Raw genomic sequence first — 21656 nt, 5'->3', positions numbered from 1 at the left:
ATGGTTAACGTTAAACTTTATTTACACTCTGATGGTTAACGTTAAACTTTATTTACACTCTGATGGTTAACGTTAAACTTTATTTACACTGATGGTTAACGTTAAACTTTATTTACACTCTGATGGTTAACGTTATACTTTATTTACACTGATGGTTAATGTTAACCTTTATTAACACTCTGATGGTTAACGTTAAAGTTTATTAACACTCTGATGGTTAACGTTAAACTTTATTTACACTCTGATGGTTAACGTTAAACTTTATTAACACTGTAATGGTTAACGTTAAACTGTATTTACACTGATGGGTAACGTTATTTACATTCTGATGGTTAACGTTAAACTGTATTTATACTCTGATGGTTAACGTTAAACTTTATTTACACTCTGATGGTTAACGTTAAACTGTATTTACACTCTGATGGTTAACGTTAAACTTTATTAACACTGATGGTTAACGTTAAACTTTATTTACATTGATGGTTAACGTTAAACTGTATTTACACTCTGATGGTTAACATTAAACTTTATTTACACTGATGGTTAACGTTAAACTGTATTTACACTCTGATGGTTAACATTAAACTTTATTTACACTGATGGTTAACATTAAACTTTATTTACACTGATGGTTAACGTTAAACTTTATTAACACTGTAATGGTTAACGTTAAACTTTATTTACACTCTGATGGTTAACGTTAAACTTTATTTACATTGATGGTTAACGTTAAACTATATTTACACTCTGATGGTTAACATTAAACTTTATTTACACTGATGGTTAACGTTAAACTTTATTTTCACTCTGATGGTTTACGTTAAACTTTATTTACACTCTGATGGTTAACGTTAAACTTTATTAACACTGTAATGGTTAACGTTAAACTTTATTTACACTGATGGTTAAAGTTAAACTGTATTTACACACCGATGGTTAACGTTAAACTTTATTTACATTGATGGTTAACGTTAAACTGTATTTACACTCTGATGGTTAACATTAAACTTTATTTACACTGATGGTTAACGTTAAACTTTATTTACACTCTGATGGTTAACGTTAAACTTTATTTACACTCTGATGGTTAACGTTAAACTTTATTAACACTGTAATGGTTAACGTTAAACTTTATTTACACTCTGATGGTTAAAGTTAAACTGTATTTACACACCGATGGTTAACGTTAAACTTTATTTACACTCTGATGTTTAACGTTAAACTTTATTTACACTCTGATGGTTAACGTTAAACTTTATTTACATTGATGGTTAACGTTAAACTGTATTTACACTCTGATGGTTAACATTAAACTTTATTTACACTGATGGTTAACGTTATTTACATTCTGATGGTTAACGTTAAACTGTATTTATACTCTGATGGTTAACGTTAAACTTTATTTACACTCTGATGGTTAACGTTAAACTGTATTTACACTCTGATGGTTAACGTTAAACTTTATTAACACTGATGGTTAACGTTAAACTTTATTTACATTGATGGTTAACGTTAAACTGTATTTACACTCTGATGGTTAACATTAAACTTTATTTACACTGATGGTTAACGTTAAACTGTATTTACACTCTGATGGTTAACATTAAACTTTATTTACACTGATGGTTAACATTAAACTTTATTTACACTGATGGTTAACGTTAAACTTTATTAACACTGTAATGGTTAACGTTAAACTTTATTTACACTCTGATGGTTAACGTTAAACTTTATTTACATTGATGGTTAACGTTAAACTATATTTACACTCTGATGGTTAACATTAAACTTTATTTACACTGATGGTTAACGTTAAACTTTATTTTCACTCTGATGGTTTACGTTAAACTTTATTTACACTCTGATGGTTAACGTTAAACTTTATTAACACTGTAATGGTTAACGTTAAACTTTATTTACACTCTGATGGTTAAAGTTAAACTGTATTTACACACCGATGGTTAACGTTAAACTTTATTTACATTGATGGTTAACGTTAAACTGTATTTACACTCTGATGGTTAACATTAAACTTTATTTACACTGATGGTTAACGTTAAACTTTATTTACACTCTGATGGTTAACGTTAAACTTTATTTACACTCTGATGGTTAACGTTAAACTTTATTAACACTGTAATGGTTAACGTTAAACTTTATTTACACTCTGATGGTTAAAGTTAAACTGTATTTACACACCGATGGTTAACGTTAAACTTTATTTACACTCTGATGGTTAACGTTAAACTTTATTTACACTCTGATGGTTAACGTTAAACTTTATTTACATTGATGGTTAACGTTAAACTGTATTTACACTCTGATGGTTAACATTAAACTTTATTTACACTGATGGTTAACGTTAAACTTTATTTTCACTCTGATGGTTAACGTTAAACTTTATTAACACTGTAATGGTTAAGGTTAAACTTTATTTACACTCTGATGGTTAAAGTTAAACTGTATTTACACACCGATGGTTAACGTTAAACTTTATTTACACTCTGATGGTTAACGTTAAACTTTATTTACATTGATGGTTAACGTTAAACTGTATTTACACTCTGATGGTTAACATTAAACTTTATTTACACTGATGGTTAACGTTAAACTTTATTTACACTCTGATGGTTAACGTTAAACTTTATTTACACTCTGATGGTTAAAGTTAAACTGTATTTACACACCGATGGTTAACGTTAAACTGTATTTACACTCTGATGGGTAACGTTAAAACTTTATTTACACTCTGATGGTTAACGTTAAACTGTATTTACACTCTGATGGTTAACGTAAAACTTTATTTACACTCTGATGGTTAACGTTAAACTGTATTTACACTCTGATGGTTAACGTTAAACTTTATTAACACTCTGATGGTTAACGTTAAACTTTATTAACACTGTAATGGTTAACGTTAAACTTTATTTACACTCTGATGGTTAACGTTAAACTGTATTTACACACCGATGGTTAACGTTCAACTTTATTTACACTCTGATGGTTAACGTTAAACTGTATTTACACTCTGATGGTTAACGTTAAACTTCATTTACACTCTGATGGTTAACGTTAAACTGTATTTACACTCTGATGGTTAACGTTAAACTTTATTTACACTGTGATGGTTAACGATAAACTGTATTTACACTCTGATGGTTAACATTAAACTTTATTAACACTGATGGTTAACGTTAAACTTTATTTACATTGATGGTTAACGTTAAACTGTATTTACACTCTGATGGTTAACATCAAACTTTATTTACACTGATGGTTAACGTTAAACTTTATTTACACTCTGATGGTTAACGTTAAACTTAATTTACACTCTGATGGTTAAAGTTAAACTGTATTTACACACCGATGGTTAACGTTAAACTTTATTTACACTCTGATGGTTAACGTTAAACTGTATTTACACTCTGATGGGTAACGTTAAAACTTTATTTACACTCTGATGGTTAACGTTAAACTTTATTTACACTCTGATGGTTAACGTTAAACTGTATTTACACTGATGGTTAACGTTAAACTGTATTTACACTCTGATGGTTAACATTAAACTTTATTTACACTGATGGTTAACATTAAACTTTATTTACACTGATGGTTAACGTTAAACTTTATTAACACTGTAATGGTTAACGTTAAACTTTATTTACACTCTGATGGTTAACGTTAAACTTTATTTACATTGATGGTTAACGTTAAACTATATTTACACTCTGATGGTTAACATTAAACTTTATTTACACTGATGGTTAACGTTAAACTTTATTTTCACTCTGATGGTTTACGTTAAACTTTATTTACACTCTGATGGTTAACGTTAAACTTTATTAACACTGTAATGGTTAACGTTAAACTTTATTTACACTCTGATGGTTAAAGTTAAACTGTATTTACACACCGATGGTTAACGTTAAACTTTATTTACATTGATGGTTAACGTTAAACTGTATTTACACTCTGATGGTTAACATTAAACTTTATTTACACTGATGGTTAACGTTAAACTTTATTTACACTCTGATGGTTAACGTTAAACTTTATTTACACTCTGATGGTTAACGTTAAACTTTATTAACACTGTAATGGTTAACGTTAAACTTTATTTACACTCTGATGGTTAAAGTTAAACTGTATTTACACACCGATGGTTAACGTTAAACTTTATTTACACTCTGATGGTTAACGTTAAACTTTATTTACACTCTGATGGTTAACGTTAAACTTTATTTACATTGATGGTTAACGTTAAACTGTATTTACACTCTGATGGTTAACATTAAACTTTATTTACACTGATGGTTAACGTTAAACTTTATTTTCACTCTGATGGTTAACGTTAAACTTTATTAACACTGTAATGGTTAAGGTTAAACTTTATTTACACTCTGATGGTTAAAGTTAAACTGTATTTACACACCGATGGTTAACGTTAAACTTTATTTACACTCTGATGGTTAACGTTAAACTTTATTTACATTGATGGTTAACGTTAAACTGTATTTACACTCTGATGGTTAACATTAAACTTTATTTACACTGATGGTTAACGTTAAACTTTATTTACACTCTGATGGTTAACGTTAAACTTTATTTACACTCTGATGGTTAAAGTTAAACTGTATTTACACACCGATGGTTAACGTTAAACTGTATTTACACTCTGATGGGTAACGTTAAAACTTTATTTACACTCTGATGGTTAACGTTAAACTGTATTTACACTCTGATGGTTAACGTAAAACTTTATTTACACTCTGATGGTTAACGTTAAACTGTATTTACACTCTGATGGTTAACGTTAAACTTTATTAACACTCTGATGGTTAACGTTAAACTTTATTAACACTGTAATGGTTAACGTTAAACTTTATTTACACTCTGATGGTTAACGTTAAACTGTATTTACACACCGATGGTTAACGTTCAACTTTATTTACACTCTGATGGTTAACGTTAAACTGTATTTACACTCTGATGGTTAACGTTAAACTTCATTTACACTCTGATGGTTAACGTTAAACTGTATTTACACTCTGATGGTTAACGTTAAACTTTATTTACACTGTGATGGTTAACGATAAACTGTATTTACACTCTGATGGTTAACATTAAACTTTATTAACACTGATGGTTAACGTTAAACTTTATTTACATTGATGGTTAACGTTAAACTGTATTTACACTCTGATGGTTAACATCAAACTTTATTTACACTGATGGTTAACGTTAAACTTTATTTACACTCTGATGGTTAACGTTAAACTTAATTTACACTCTGATGGTTAAAGTTAAACTGTATTTACACACCGATGGTTAACGTTAAACTTTATTTACACTCTGATGGTTAACGTTAAACTGTATTTACACTCTGATGGGTAACGTTAAAACTTTATTTACACTCTGATGGTTAACGTTAAACTTTATTTACACTCTGATGGTTAACGTTAAACTGTATTTACACTCTGATGGTTAACGTTAAACTTTATTTACACTGATGATTAACGTTAAACTGTATTTACACTCTGATGGTTAACGTTAAACTTTATTTACACTGTGATGGTTAACGTTAAACTGTATTTACACTGTGATGGTTAACGTTAAACTTTATTTACACTGTGATGGTTAACGTTAAACTTTATTTACACTCTGATGGTTAACGTTAAACTTTATTTACACTCTGATGGTTAACGTTAAACTTTATTTACACTGATGGTTAACGTTAAACTTTATTTACACTCTGATGGTTAACGTTATACTTTATTTACACTGATGGTTAATGTTAACCTTTATTAACACTCTGATGGTTAACGTTAAAGTTTATTAACACTCTGATGGTTAACGTTAAACTTTATTTACACTCTGATGGTTAACGTTAAACTTTATTAACACTGTAATGGTTAACGTTAAACTGTATTTACACTCTGATGGGTAACGTTATTTACATTCTGATGGTTAACGTTAAACTGTATTTATACTCTGATGGTTAACGTTAAACTTTATTTACACTCTGATGGTTAACGTTAAACTGTATTTACACTCTGATGGTTAACGTTAAACTTTATTAACACTGATGGTTAACGTTAAACTTTATTTACATTGATGGTTAACGTTAAACTGTATTTACACTCTGATGGTTAACATTAAACTTTATTTACACTGATGGTTAACGTTAAACTGTATTTACACTCTGATGGTTAACATTAAACTTTATTTACACTGATGGTTAACATTAAACTTTATTTACACTGATGGTTAACGTTAAACTTTATTAACACTGTAATGGTTAACGTTAAACTTTATTTACACTCTGATGGTTAACGTTAAACTTTATTTACATTGATGGTTAACGTTAAACTGTATTTACACTCTGATGGTTAACGTTAAACTTTATTTACACTCTGATGGTTAACGTTAAACTTTATTAACACTGTAATGGTTAACGTTAAACTTCATTTACACTCTGATGGTTAAAGTTAAACTGTATTTACACACCGATGGTTAACGTTAAACTTTATTTACATTGATGGTTAACGTTAAACTGTATTTACACTCTGATGGTTAACATTAAACTTTATTTACACTGATGGTTAACGTTAAACTTTATTTACACTCTGATGGTTAACGTTAAACTTTATTTACACTCTGATGGTTAACGTTAAACTTTATTAACACTGTAATGGTTAACGTTAAACTTTATTTACACTCTGATGGTTAAAGTTAAACTGTATTTACACACCGATGGTTAACGTTAAACTTTATTTACACTCTGATGGTTAACGTTAAACTTTATTTACATTGATGGTTAACGTTAAACTGTATTTACACTCTGATGGTTAACATTAAACTTTATTTACACTGATGGTTAACATTAAACTTTATTTACACTCTGATGGTTAACGTTAAACTTTATTTACACTCTGATGGTTAACGTTAAACTTTATTAACACTGTAATGGTTAACGTTAAACTTTATTTACACTCTGATGGTTAAAGTTAAACTGTATTTACACACCGATGGTTAACGTTAAACTTTATTTACACTCTGATGGTTAACGTTAAACTGTATTTACACTCTGATGGGTAACGTTAAAACTTTATTTACACTCTGATGGTTAACGTTAAACTGTATTTACACTCTGATGGTTAACGTTAAACTTCATTTACACTCTGATGGTTAACGTTAAACTGTATTTACACTCTGATGGTTAACGTTAAACTTTATTAACACTCTGATGGTTGACGTTAAACTTTATTAACACTGTAATGGTTAACGTTAAACTTTATTTACACTCTGATGGTTAACGTTAATCTGTATTTACACACCGATGGTTAACGTTCAACTTTATTTACACTCTGATGGTTAACGTTAAACTGTATTTACACTCTGATGGTTAACGTTAAACTTCATTTACACTCTGATGGTTAACGTTAAACTGTATTTACACTCTGATGGTTAACGTTAAACTTTATTTACACTGTGATGGTTAACGATAAACTGTATTTACACTCTGATGGTTAACATTAAACTTTATTAACACTGATGGTTAACGTTAAACTTTATTTACATTGATGGTTAACGTTAAACTGTATTTACACTCTGATGGTTAACATTAAACTTTATTTACACTGATGGTTAACGTTAAACTTTATTTACACTCTGATGGTTAACGTTAAACTTAATTTACACTCTGATGGTTAAAGTTAAACTGTATTTACACACCGATGGTTAACGTTAAACTTTATTTACACTCTGATGGTTAACGTTAAACTGTATTTACACTCTGATGGGTAACGTTAAAACATTATTTACACTCTGATGGTTAACGTTAAACTTTATTTACACTCTGATGGTTAACGTTAAACTGTATTTACACTCTGATGGTTAACGTTAAACTTTATTTACACTGATGATTAACGTTAAACTGTATTTACACTATGATGGTTAACGTTAAACTTTATTTATACTGTGATGGTTAACGTTAAACTGTATTTACACTGTGATGGTTAACGTTAAACTTTATTTACACTGTGATGGTTAACGTTAAACTTTATTTACACTCTGATGGTTAACGTTAAACTTTATTTACACTCTGATGGTTAACGTTAAACTTTATTTACACTGATGGTTAACGTTAAACTTTATTTACACTCTGATGGTTAACGTTATACTTTATTTACACTGATGGTTAATGTTAACCTTTATTAACACTCTGATGGTTAACGTTAAAGTTTATTAACACTCTGATGGTTAACGTTAAACTTTATTTACACTCTGATGGTTAACGTTAAACTTTATTAACACTGTAATGGTTAACGTTAAACTGTATTTACACTGATGGGTAACGTTATTTACATTCTGATGGTTAACGTTAAACTGTATTTATACTCTGATGGTTAACGTTAAACTTTATTTACACTCTGATGGTTAACGTTAAACTGTATTTACACTCTGATGGTTAACGTTAAACTTTATTAACACTGTAATGGTTAACGTTAAACTTTATTTACACTCTGATGGTTAACGTTAAACTTTATTTACATTGATGGTTAACGTTAAACTATATTTACACTCTGATGGTTAACATTAAACTTTATTTACACTGATGGTTAACGTTAAACTTTATTTTCACTCTGATGGTTAACGTTAAACTTTATTTACACTCTGATGGTTAACGTTAAACTGTATTTACACTCTGATGGGTAACGTTAAAACTTTATTTACACTCTGATGGTTAACGTTAAACTGTATTTACACTCTGATGGTTAACGTTAAACTTCATTTACACTCTGATGGTTAACGTTAAACTGTATTTACACTCTGATGGTTAACGTTAAACTTTATTAACACTCTGATGATTGACGTTAAACTTTATTAACACTGTAATGGTTAACGTTAAACTTTATTTACACTCTGATGGTTAACGTTAATCTGTATTTACACACCGATGGTTAACGTTCAACTTTATTAACACTCTGATGGTTAACGTTAAACTTTATTAACACTGTAATGGTTAACGTTAAACTGTATTTACACTGATGGGTAACGTTATTTACATTCTGATGGTTAACGTTAAACTGTATTTATACTCTGATGGTTAACGTTAAACTTTATTTACACTCTGATGGTTAACGTTAAACTGTATTTACACTCTGATGGTTAACGTTAAACTTTATTAACACTGTAATGGTTAACGTTAAACTTTATTTACACTCTGATGGTTAACGTTAAACTTTATTTACATTGATGGTTAACGTTAAACTATATTTACACTCTGATGGTTAACATTAAACTTTATTTACACTGATGGTTAACGTTAAACTTTATTTTCACTCTGATGGTTAACGTTAAACTTTATTTACACTCTGATGGTTAACGTTAAACTGTATTTACACTCTGATGGGTAACGTTAAAACTTTATTTACACTCTGATGGTTAACGTTAAACTGTATTTACACTCTGATGGTTAACGTTAAACTTCATTTACACTCTGATGGTTAACGTTAAACTGTATTTACACTCTGATGGTTAACGTTAAACTTTATTAACACTCTGATGGTTGACGTTAAACTTTATTAACACTGTAATGGTTAACGTTAAACTTTATTTACACTCTGATGGTTAACGTTAATCTGTATTTACACACCGATGGTTAACGTTCAACTTTATTTACACTCTGATGGTTAACGTTAAACTGTATTTACACTCTGATGGTTAACGTTAAACTTCATTTACACTCTGATGGTTAACGTTAAACTGTATTTACACTCTGATGGTTAACGTTAAACTTTATTTACACTGTGATGGTTAACGATAAACTGTATTTACACTCTGATGGTTAACATTAAACTTTATTTACACTCTGATGGTTAACGTTAAACTTTATTAACACTGTAATGGTTAACGTTAAACTGTATTTACACTGATGGGTAACGTTATTTACATTCTGATGGTTAACGTTAAACTGTATTTATACTCTGATGGTTAACGTTAAACTTTATTTACACTCTGATGGTTAACGTTAAACTGTATTTACACTCTGATGGTTAACGTTAAACTTTATTTACACTGTGATGGTTAACGATAAACTGTATTTACACTCTGATGGTTAACATTAAACTTTATTTACACTCTGATGGTTAACGTTAAACTTTATTAACACTGTAATGGTTAACGTTAAACTGTATTTACACTGATGGGTAACGTTATTTACATTCTGATGGTTAACGTTAAACTGTATTTATACTCTGATGGTTAACGTTAAACTTTATTTACACTCTGATGGTTAACGTTAAACTGTATTTACACTCTGATGGTTAACGTTAAACTTTATTAACACTGATGGTTAACGTTAAACTTTATTTACATTGATGGTTAACGTTAAACTGTATTTACACTCTGATGGTTAACATTAAACTTTATTTACACTGATGGTTAACGTTAAACTGTATTTACACTCTGATGGTTAACATTAAACTTTATTTACACTGATGGTTAACATTAAACTTTATTTACACTGATGGTTAACGTTAAACTTTATTAACACTGTAATGGTTAACGTTAAACTTTATTTACACTCTGATGGTTAACGTTAAACTTTATTTACATTGATGGTTAACGTTAAACTATATTTACACTCTGATGGTTAACATTAAACTTTATTTACACTGATGGTTAACGTTAAACTTTATTTTCACTCTGATGGTTAACGTTAAACTTTATTTACACTCTGATGGTTAACGTTAAACTTTATTAACACTGTAATGGTTAACGTTAAACTTTATTTACACTCTGATGGTTAAAGTTAAACTGTATTTACACACCGATGGTTAACGTTAAACTTTATTTACATTGATGGTTAACGTTAAACTGTATTTACACTCTGATGGTTAACATTAAACTTTATTTACACTGATGGTTAACGTTAAACTTTATTTACACTCTGATGGTTAACGTTAAACTTTATTTACACTCTGATGGTTAACGTTAAACTTTATTAACACTGTAATGGTTAACGTTAAACTTTATTTACACTCTGATGGTTAAAGTTAAACTGTATTTACACACCGATGGTTAACGTTAAACTTTATTTACACTCTGATGGTTAACGTTAAACTTTATTTACACTCTGATGGTTAACGTTAAACTTTATTTACATTGATGGTTAACGTTAAACTGTATTTACACTCTGATGGTTAACATTAAACTTTATTTACACTGATGGTTAACGTTAAACTTTATTTTCACTCTGATGGTTAACGTTAAACTTTATTTACACTCTGATGGTTAACGTTAAACTTTATTAACACTGTAATGGTTAACGTTAAACTTTATTTACACTCTGATGGTTAAAGTTAAACTGTATTTACACACCGATGGTTAACGTTAAACTTTATTTACACTCTGATGGTTAACGTTAAACTTTATTTACATTGATGGTTAACGTTAAACTGTATTTACACTCTGATGGTTAACATTAAACTTTATTTACACTGATGGTTAACGTTAAACTTTATTTACACTCTGATGGTTAACGTTAAACTTTATTTACACTCTGATGGTTAACGTTAAACTTTATTAACACTGTAATGGTTAACGTTAAACTTTATTTACACTCTGATGGTTAAAGTTAAACTGTATTTACACACCGATTGTTAACGTTAAACTTTATTTACACTCTGATGGTTAACGTTAAACTGTATTTACACTCTGATGGGTAACGTTAAAACTTTATTTACACTCTGATGGTTAACGTTAAACTGTATTTACACTCTGATGGTTAACGTAAAACTTTATTTACACTCTGATGGTTAACGTTAAACTGTATTTACACTCTGATGGTTAACGTTAAACTTTATTAACACTCTGATGGTTAACGTTAAACTGTATTTACACTCTGATGGTTAACGTTAAACTTTATTTACACTGTGATGGTTAACGATAAACTGTATTTACACTCTGATGGTTAACATTAAACTTTATTAACACTGATGGTTAACGTTAAACTTTATTTACATTGATGGTTAACGTTAAACTGTATTTACACTCTGATGGTTAACATCAAACTTTATTTACACTGATGGTTAACGTTAAACTTTATTTACACTCTGATGGTTAACGTTAAACTTAATTTACACTCTGATGGTTAAAGTTAAACTGTATTTACACACCGATGGTTAACGTTAAACTTTATTTACACTCTGATGGTTAACGTTAAACTGTATTTACACTCTGATGGGTAACGTTAAAACTTTATTTACACTCTGATGGTTAACGTTAAACTTTATTTACACTCTGATGGTTAACGTTAAACTGTATTTACACTCTGATGGTTAACGTTAAACTTTATTTACACTGATGATTAACGTTAAACTGTATTTACACTCTGATGGTTAACGTTAAACTTTATTTACACTGTGATGGTTAACGTTAAACTGTATTTACACTGTGATGGTTAACGTTAAACTTTATTTACACTGTGATGGTTAACGTTAAACTTTATTTACACTCTGATGGTTAACGTTAAACTTTATTTACACTCTGATGGTTAACGTTAAACTTTATTTACACTGATGGTTAACATTAAACTTTATTTACACTCTGATGGTTAACGTTATACTTTATTTACACTGATGGTTAATGTTAACCTTTATTAACACTCTGATGGTTAACGTTAAAGTTTATTAACACTCTGATGGTTAACGTTAAACTTTATTTACACTCTGATGGTTAACGTTAAACTTTATTAACACTGTAATGGTTAACGTTAAACTGTATTTACACTCTGATGGGTAACGTTATTTACATTCTGATGGTTAACGTTAAACTGTATTTATACTCTGATGGTTAACGTTAAACTTTATTTACACTCTGATGGTTAACGTTAAACTGTATTTACACTCTGATGGTTAACGTTAAACTTTATTAACACTGATGGTTAACGTTAAACTTTATTTACATTGATGGTTAACGTTAAACTGTATTTACACTCTGATGGTTAACATTAAACTTTATTTACACTGATGGTTAACGTTAAACTGTATTTACACTCTGATGGTTAACATTAAACTTTATTTACACTGATGGTTAACATTAAACTTTATTTACACTGATGGTTAACGTTAAACTTTATTAACACTGTAATGGTTAACGTTAAACTTTATTTACACTCTGATGGTTAACGTTAAACTTTATTTACATTGATGGTTAACGTTAAACTGTATTTACACTCTGATGGTTAACGTTAAACTTTATTTACACTCTGATGGTTAACGTTAAACTTTATTAACACTGTAATGGTTAACGTTAAACTTTATTTACACTCTGATGGTTAAAGTTAAACTGTATTTACACACCGATGGTTAACGTTAAACTTTATTTACATTGATGGTTAACGTTAAACTGTATTTACACTCTGATGGTTAACATTAAACTTTATTTACACTGATGGTTAACGTTAAACTTTATTTACACTCTGATGGTTAACGTTAAACTTTATTTACACTCTGATGGTTAACGTTAAACTTTATTAACACTGTAATGGTTAACGTTAAACTTTATTTACACTCTGATGGTTAAAGTTAAACTGTATTTACACACCGATGGTTAACGTTAAACTTCATTTACAATCTGATGGTTAACGTTAAACTTTATTTACACTGATGATTAACGTTAAACTGTATTTACACTCTGATGGTTAACGTTAAACTTTATTTACACTGTGATGGTTAACGTTAAACTGTATTTACACTGTGATGGTTAACGTTAAACTTTATTTACACTGTGATGGTTAACGTTAAACTTTATTTACACTCTGATGGTTAACGTTAAACTTTATTTACACTCTGATGGTTAACGTTAAACTTTATTTACACTGATGGTTAACGTTAAACTTTATTTACACTCTGATGGTTAACGTTATACTTTATTTACACTGATGGTTAATGTTAACCTTTATTAACACTCTGATGGTTAACGTTAAAGTTTATTAACACTCTGATGGTTAACGTTAAACTTTATTTACACTCTGATGGTTAACGTTAAACTTTATTAACACTGTAATGGTTAACGTTAAACTGTATTTACACTCTGATGGGTAACGTTATTTACATTCTGATGGTTAACGTTAAACTGTATTTATACTCTGATGGTTAACGTTAAACTTTATTTACACTCTGATGGTTAACGTTAAACTGTATTTACACTCTGATGGTTAACGTTAAACTTTATTAACACTGATGGTTAACGTTAAACTTTATTTACATTGATGGTTAACGTTAAACTGTATTTACACTCTGATGGTTAACATTAAACTTTATTTACACTGATGGTTAACGTTAAACTGTATTTACACTCTGATGGTTAACATTAAACTTTATTTACACTGATGGTTAACATTAAACTTTATTTACACTGATGGTTAACGTTAAACTTTATTAACACTGTAATGGTTAACGTTAAACTTTATTTACACTCTGATGGTTAACGTTAAACTTTATTTACATTGATGGTTAACGTTAAACTGTATTTACACTCTGATGGTTAACGTTAAACTTTATTTACACTCTGATGGTTAACGTTAAACTTTATTAACACTGTAATGGTTAACGTTAAACTTTATTTACACTCTGATGGTTAAAGTTAAACTGTATTTACACACCGATGGTTAACGTTAAACTTTATTTACATTGATGGTTAACGTTAAACTGTATTTACACTCTGATGGTTAACATTAAACTTTATTTACACTGATGGTTAACGTTAAACTTTATTTACACTCTGATGGTTAACGTTAAACTTTATTTACACTCTGATGGTTAACGTTAAACTTTATTAACACTGTAATGGTTAACGTTAAACTTTATTTACACTCTGATGGTTAAAGTTAAACTGTATTTACACACCGATGGTTAACGTTAAACTTCATTTACAATCTGATGGTTAACGTTAAACTGTATTTACACTCTGATGGTTAACGTTAAACTTTATTAACACTGATGGTTAACGTTAAACTTTATTAACACTGTAATGGTTAACGTTAAACTTTATTTACACTCTGATGGTTAACGTTAAACTTTATTTACATTGATGGTTAACGTTAAACTGTATTTACACTCTGATGGTTAACATTAAACTTTATTTACACTGATGGTTAACGTTAAACTTTATTTTCACTCTGATGGTTAACGTTAAACTTTATTTACACTCTGATGGTTAACGTTAAACTTTATTAACACTGTAATGGTTAACGTTAAACTTTATTTACACTCTGATGGTTAAAGTTAAACTGTATTTACACACCGATGGTTAACGTTAAACTTTATTTACATTGATGGTTAACGTTAAACTGTATTTACACTCTGATGGTTAACATTAAACTTTATTTACACTGATGGTTAACGTTAAACTTTATTTACACTCTGATGGTTAACGTTAAACTTTATTTACACTCTGATGGTTAACGTTAAACTTTATTAACACTGTAATGGTTAACGTTAAACTTTATTTACACTCTGATGGTTAAAGTTAAACTGTATTTACACACCGATGGTTAACGTTAAACTTTATTTACACTCTGATGGTTAACGTTAAACTGTATTTACACTCTGATGGGTAACGTTAAAACTTTATTTACACTCTGATGGTTAACGTTAAACTGTATTTACACTCTGATGGTTAACGTTAAACTTTATTTACACTCTGATGGTTAACGTTAAACTGTATTTACACTCTGATGGTTAACGTTAAACTTTATTAACACTGTAATGGTTAACGTTAAACTTTATTTACACTCTGATGGTTAACGTTAAACTGTATTTACACACCGATGGTTAACGTTCAACTTTATTTACACTCTGATGGTTAACGTTAAACTGTATTTACACTCTGATGGTTAACGTTAAACTTCATTTACACTCTGATGGTTAACGTTAAACTGTATTTACACTCTGATGGTTAACGTTAAACTTTATTTACACTGTGATGGTTAACGATAAACTGTATTTACACTCTGATGGTTAACATTAAACTTTATTAACACTGATGGTTAACGTTAAACTTTATTTACATTGATGGTTAACGTTAAACTGTATTTACACTCTGATGGTTAACATTAAACTTTATTTACACTGATGGTTAACGTTAAACTTTATTTACACTCTGATGGTTAACGTTAAACTTAATTTACACTCTGATGGTTAAAGTTAAACTGTATTTACACACCGATGGTTAACGTTAAACTTTATTTACACTCTGATGGTTAACGTTAAACTGTATTTACACTCTGATAGGTAACGTTAAAACTTTATTTACACTCTGATGGTTAACGTTAAACTGTATTTACACTCTGATGGTTAACGTTAAACTTTATTTACACTGATGATTAACGTTAAACTTTATTTACACTCTGATGGTTAACGTTAAACTTTATTTACACTGTGATGGTTAACGTTAAACTTTATTTACACTCTGATGGTTAACGTTAAACTTTATTTACACTCTGATGGTTAACGTTAAACTTTATTTACACTCTGATGGTTAACGTTATACTTTATTTACACTGATGGTTAATGTTAAACTTTATTAACACTCTGATGGTTAACGTTAAAGTTTATTAACACTCTGATGGTTAACGTTAAACTTTATTTACACTCTGATGGTTAACGTTAAACTTTATTAACACTGTAATGGTTAACGTTAAACTTTATTTACACTCTGATGGTTAACGTTAAACTGTATTTACACACCGATGGTTAACGTTAAACTTTATTAACACTGTAATGGTTAACGTTAAACTGTATTTACACTCTGATGGTTAACGTTAAACTTTATTTACACTGTGATGGTTAACGTTAAACTGTATTTACACTGTAATGGTTAACGATAAACTGTATTTACACTCTGATGGTTAACGTTAAACTTTATTTACACTGTGATGGTTAACGTTAAACTGTATTTACACTGTGATGGTTAACGTTAAACTTTATTTACACTCTGATGGTTAACGTTAAACTTTATTTACACTGATGGTTAACGTTAAACTTTATTAACACTCTGATGGTTAACGTTAAAGTTTATTAACACTCTGATGGTTAACGTTAAACTTTATTTACACTCTGATGGTTAACGTTAAACTTTATTAACACTGTAATGGTTAACGTTAAACTGTATTTACACTCTGATGGGTAACGTTAAAACGTTATTTAAATTCTGATGGTTAACGTTAAACTGTATTTACACTCTGATGGTTAACGTTAAACTTTATTTACACTCTGATGGTTAACGTTAAACTGTATTTACACTCTGATGGTTAACGTTAAACTTTATTAACACTGATGGTTAACGTTAAACTTTATTTACATTGATGGTTAACGTTAAACTGTATTTACACTCTGATGGTTAACATTAAACTTTATTTACACTGATGGTTAACGTTAAACTGTATTTACACTCTGATGGTTAACATTAAACTTTATTTACACTGATGGTTAACATTAAACTTTATTTACACTGATGGTTAACGTTAAACTTTATTAACACTGTAATGGTTAACGTTAAACTTTATTTACACTCTGATGGTTAACGTTAAACTTTATTTACATTGATGGTTAACGTTAAACTGTATTTACACTCTGATGGTTAACATTAAACTTTATTTACACTGATGGTTAACGTTAAACTTTATTTTCACTCTGATGGTTAACGTTAAACTTTATTTACACTCTGATGGTTAACGTTAAACTTTATTAACACTGTAATGGTTAACGTTAAACTTTATTTACACTCTGATGGTTAAAGTTAAACTGTATTTACACACCGATGGTTAACGTTAAACTTTATTTACACTCTGATGGTTAACGTTAAACTTTATTTACATTGATGGTTAACGTTAAACTGTATTTACACTCTGATGGTTAACATTAAACTTTATTTACACTGATGGTTAACGTTAAACTTTATTTTCACTCTGATGGTTAACGTTAAACTTTATTTACACTCTGATGGTTAACGTTAAACTTTATTAACACTGTAATGGTTAACGTTAAACTTTATTTACACTCTGATGGTTAAAGTTAAACTGTATTTACACACCGATGGTTAACGTTAAACTTTATTTACACTCTGATGGTTAACGTTAAACTTTATTTACATTGATGGTTAACGTTAAACTGTATTTACACTCTGATGGTTAACATTAAACTTTATTTACACTGATGGTTAACGTTAAACTTTATTTACACTCTGATGGTTAACGTTAAACTTTATTTACACTCTGATGGTTAACGTTAAAACTTTATTTACACTCTGATGGTTAACGTTAAACTTTATTTACACTCTGATGGTTAACGTTAAACTGTATTTACACTCTGATGGTTAACGTTAAACTTCATTTACACTCTGATGGTTAACGTTAAACTGTATTTACACTCTGATGGTTAACGTTAAACTTTATTTACACTGTGATGGTTAACGATAAACTGTATTTACACTCTGATGGTTAACATTAAACTTTATTAACACTGATGGTTAACGTTAAACTTTATTTACATTGATGGTTAACGTTAAACTGTATTTACACTCTGATGGTTTACATTAAACTTTATTTACACTGATGGTTAACGTTAAACTTAATTTACACTCTGATGGTTAAAGTTAAACTGTATTTACACACCGATGGTTAACGTTAAACTTTATTTACACTCTGATGGTTAACGTTAAACTGTATTTACACTCTGATGGGTAACGTTAAAACTTTATTTACACTCTGATGGTTAACGTTAAACTGTATTTACACTCTGATGGTTAACGTTAAACTTTATTTACACTCTGATGGTTAACGTTAAACTTTATTTACACTCTGATGGTTAACGTTAAACTGTATTTACACTCTGATGGTTAACGTTAAACTTTATTTACACTGATGATTAACGTTAAACTTTATTTACACTCTGATGGTTAACGTTAAACTTTATTTACACTGATGGTTAACGTTAAACTTTATTAACACTCTGATGGTTAACGTTAAACTTTATTAACACTCTGATGGTTAACGTTAAACTTTACTTACACTCTGATGGTTAACGTTAAACTTTATTAACACTGTGACGTTAAACTTTATTTACACTGTGATGTTAACGTTAAAACTTTATTTACACTCTGATGGTTAACGTTAAACTGTATTTACACTCTGATGGTTAACGTTAAACTGTATTTACACTCTGATGGTTAACGTTAAACTTTATTTACACTCTGATGGTTAACGTTAAACTGTATTTACACTCTGATGGTTAACGTTAAACTTTATTTACACTGATGGTTAACGTTAAACTTTATTTACACTCTGATGGTTAACGTTAAACTTTATTTACACTGATGGTTAACGTTAGACTGGGTCATTAATCTGTGGTGAGAACCGTGAGGGGGTCAGTACGGATCACGGATTGACAGTCCGTTACACCACAATGGTTCATCTTCTGTTTCCTCCGTCTTACCGAGTTCAGCCATGGACAATATGGGTGACGTGTCTCCGTCGCTGAAGGAGCAATATGGGAAGAAGTTGCCATTGGATCCGTAGTCGCACAGAGGCTCCGGTTTGATGCCGTTAACATCGAGTCCAGACTGATCCGGGGACGACTGGATGTCCAGGTAGAATCCACGGCCTTCTCCTCTCTCTCCTCCTCCTCCAGAGTCTGCCTGTTTGTGGAAGAGAAGGTCTTATAGATCATAGAAACATTTGGTGATCAGCATTTTGCCCCTCTGAAAAGTCAAAAACACAGACCTTGGACGATACTGATCCTCCTTCAGGAGAGTTTTGTTCCATGTAGCCTCCCAGCTCGATCGGCAGCTCCGTGAGGCCGAAGTGAGGGGACAGCGGCTCGGCCTCGCCCGGGGACGGGGTGCCGAGGCTGGGGTGGGACAGGAGGACGGGACCCTGCTGCTGCTGCTGCTGCTGCTGCTGGAGGCGGTGCTTCTGCACCTCAGCATGCAAACTATCTCGCTGCTTCTTGGACATGCGACCAAACTTTACAGCTGTGATTGAAGTAGAAGAGAGGGGAACAAGAACACATTAAGTCAGGAGGGATGTGTTCAGCGGTGATAACACCAAGCTTAGTCGAGCAGAGAGTGAAGAGCGATGGTAACAAGGTCACCCATAGGACTCAGAGTCTACAGGTGAATGCTGATTTATATCTGATATCTGGTCACACACACACACACACGGATGGATTACTGAACAGGCACCAATGTCACTCAAAGAGACACGTACAGACCAGAAAGTTACTCCAAAAAATTACCAAAAAGGGACAAAGAGGTGCAAAGTGACCACAGAGAGACACACACAAACTACAAAGGGACACACAATGACTACAAAGAGAGTCTAAACAAATATCAAGTCTGTGTGTCTTGTTCCTGTGGAGGAGACGTGGTGAGGCCTTTAGCATGTCTGTGATCAGCAGAACATTGTCTCACAATGTGTCCATCAAACAGAAAGAAGTGACACAGATATCAAGTCTTCATCGAGCACGTTACTGTATTAAAACTGAACAGGACCACAGACAACATGTTGCAGAGAGCCAGACTCTTCTGCTCTGCCGTCTTGCAAAATACTGACCGCCAGATGTTTCTGCAGGTGTGTGTGTGTGTGTGTGTGTCTCACCGTCTCGGGACATGCCCACAGTCAGACATTTCTGCAGACGGCAGTGTTGGCAGCGGTTGCGGCTGGTTCGGTCGATCACACAGTTTTTCTGCCGAGGACACGAGTAGGCGGCGTTACTCTGCTGACTCCGCCTGAAGAAGCCCTGAGAGACGAGGGAGTTATATTTAACAGCTGTTATTTTTAGATACAGAGTTCAGTCAGTCAGGGACACGTGGTCACTGTTAAAAAGATATTACAGCTTTTTTGACGGATGTTATGTGACTTCACTTTTCTACCGTCTCCGTGAATAAGATCCTCTCTCTCTCTCTCTCTCTCTCTCTCTCTCTCTCTCTCTCTCTCTCTCTCGTGTTTGTACACAGATAAATCTCCATCAGCTGCTCGTTGGCTGTGGAATGAGCCTCTGGCTGCAAGCAGCAGCTGCTGTGGCTGCACACACACACTTGTCTGGGGAAGCGTTGTAACCGGGAGAAGCTTTTCTGTGCCAAACGGTTGTGACTGATGGTCCAAAACCCAGCGTCAAATGTTTCCCTCTGATCCTGTTTAATGAGACTCCACGTCACCATCTGATGCACCGTTACTGTGACGTGACGGTGGAAAGACGTCTGGTAGCCTCTGATTGTTCAAACTTTAAAAAGAAGCTGACAAACTACTCATGTTGTCGTTCATCTCAGTAGATCCTGATTCAGACGACATGTTTCTGTCCAAGTCAGCTGGAATGAACTCATCGCGTCACCAACAATGTGAAGTAATATCAGCAGCATTAGAAAGGACAGCATCACACTGAATGACATGTCAGAGGCCCGAGTACAGAGAGGGACGAGGATCCTTACCTTACAGCCCTCGCAGGTGATCACCCCGTAGTGGATTCCTGATGACTTATCTCCACAGATCTTACAGGGAATGATTTCAATCTGAGCTGCAGACACACAGAGAGAGAGAGCGTCAGGACGTCACGCTCACGTCCACAGACATCCGTCACAAAGACGGAGAC

General features: G+C 31.1%; 1 protein-coding gene across 1 annotated transcript in view; it reads right to left on the bottom strand.

The window, feature by feature from the left end:
* LOC142940975 (nuclear receptor ROR-alpha A-like) overlaps positions 1–21656 on the bottom strand; it is a 49310-nt gene that overhangs the window by 19202 nt on the left and 8452 nt on the right. Inside the window, exons 2-5 of the mRNA XM_076083194.1 lie at positions 21496–21581; positions 20666–20807; positions 19790–20040; positions 19503–19704 (exon numbers count right to left, since the gene is read on the bottom strand). Coding sequence (XP_075939309.1) covers positions 19503–19704; positions 19790–20040; positions 20666–20807; positions 21496–21581 — 681 coding nt within the window. The remainder of the gene's footprint in view (positions 1–19502; positions 19705–19789; positions 20041–20665; positions 20808–21495; positions 21582–21656) is intronic.

Source organism: Anarhichas minor, unplaced genomic scaffold (genome assembly GCF_050575085.1).
Source record: "Anarhichas minor isolate MPS153535 unplaced genomic scaffold, ASM5057508v1 ptg000123l, whole genome shotgun sequence".
NCBI classification, from domain to species: Eukaryota; Metazoa; Chordata; class Actinopteri; order Perciformes; family Anarhichadidae; genus Anarhichas; species Anarhichas minor.
This window is presented reverse-complemented; position numbering and strand designations above follow the sequence as displayed.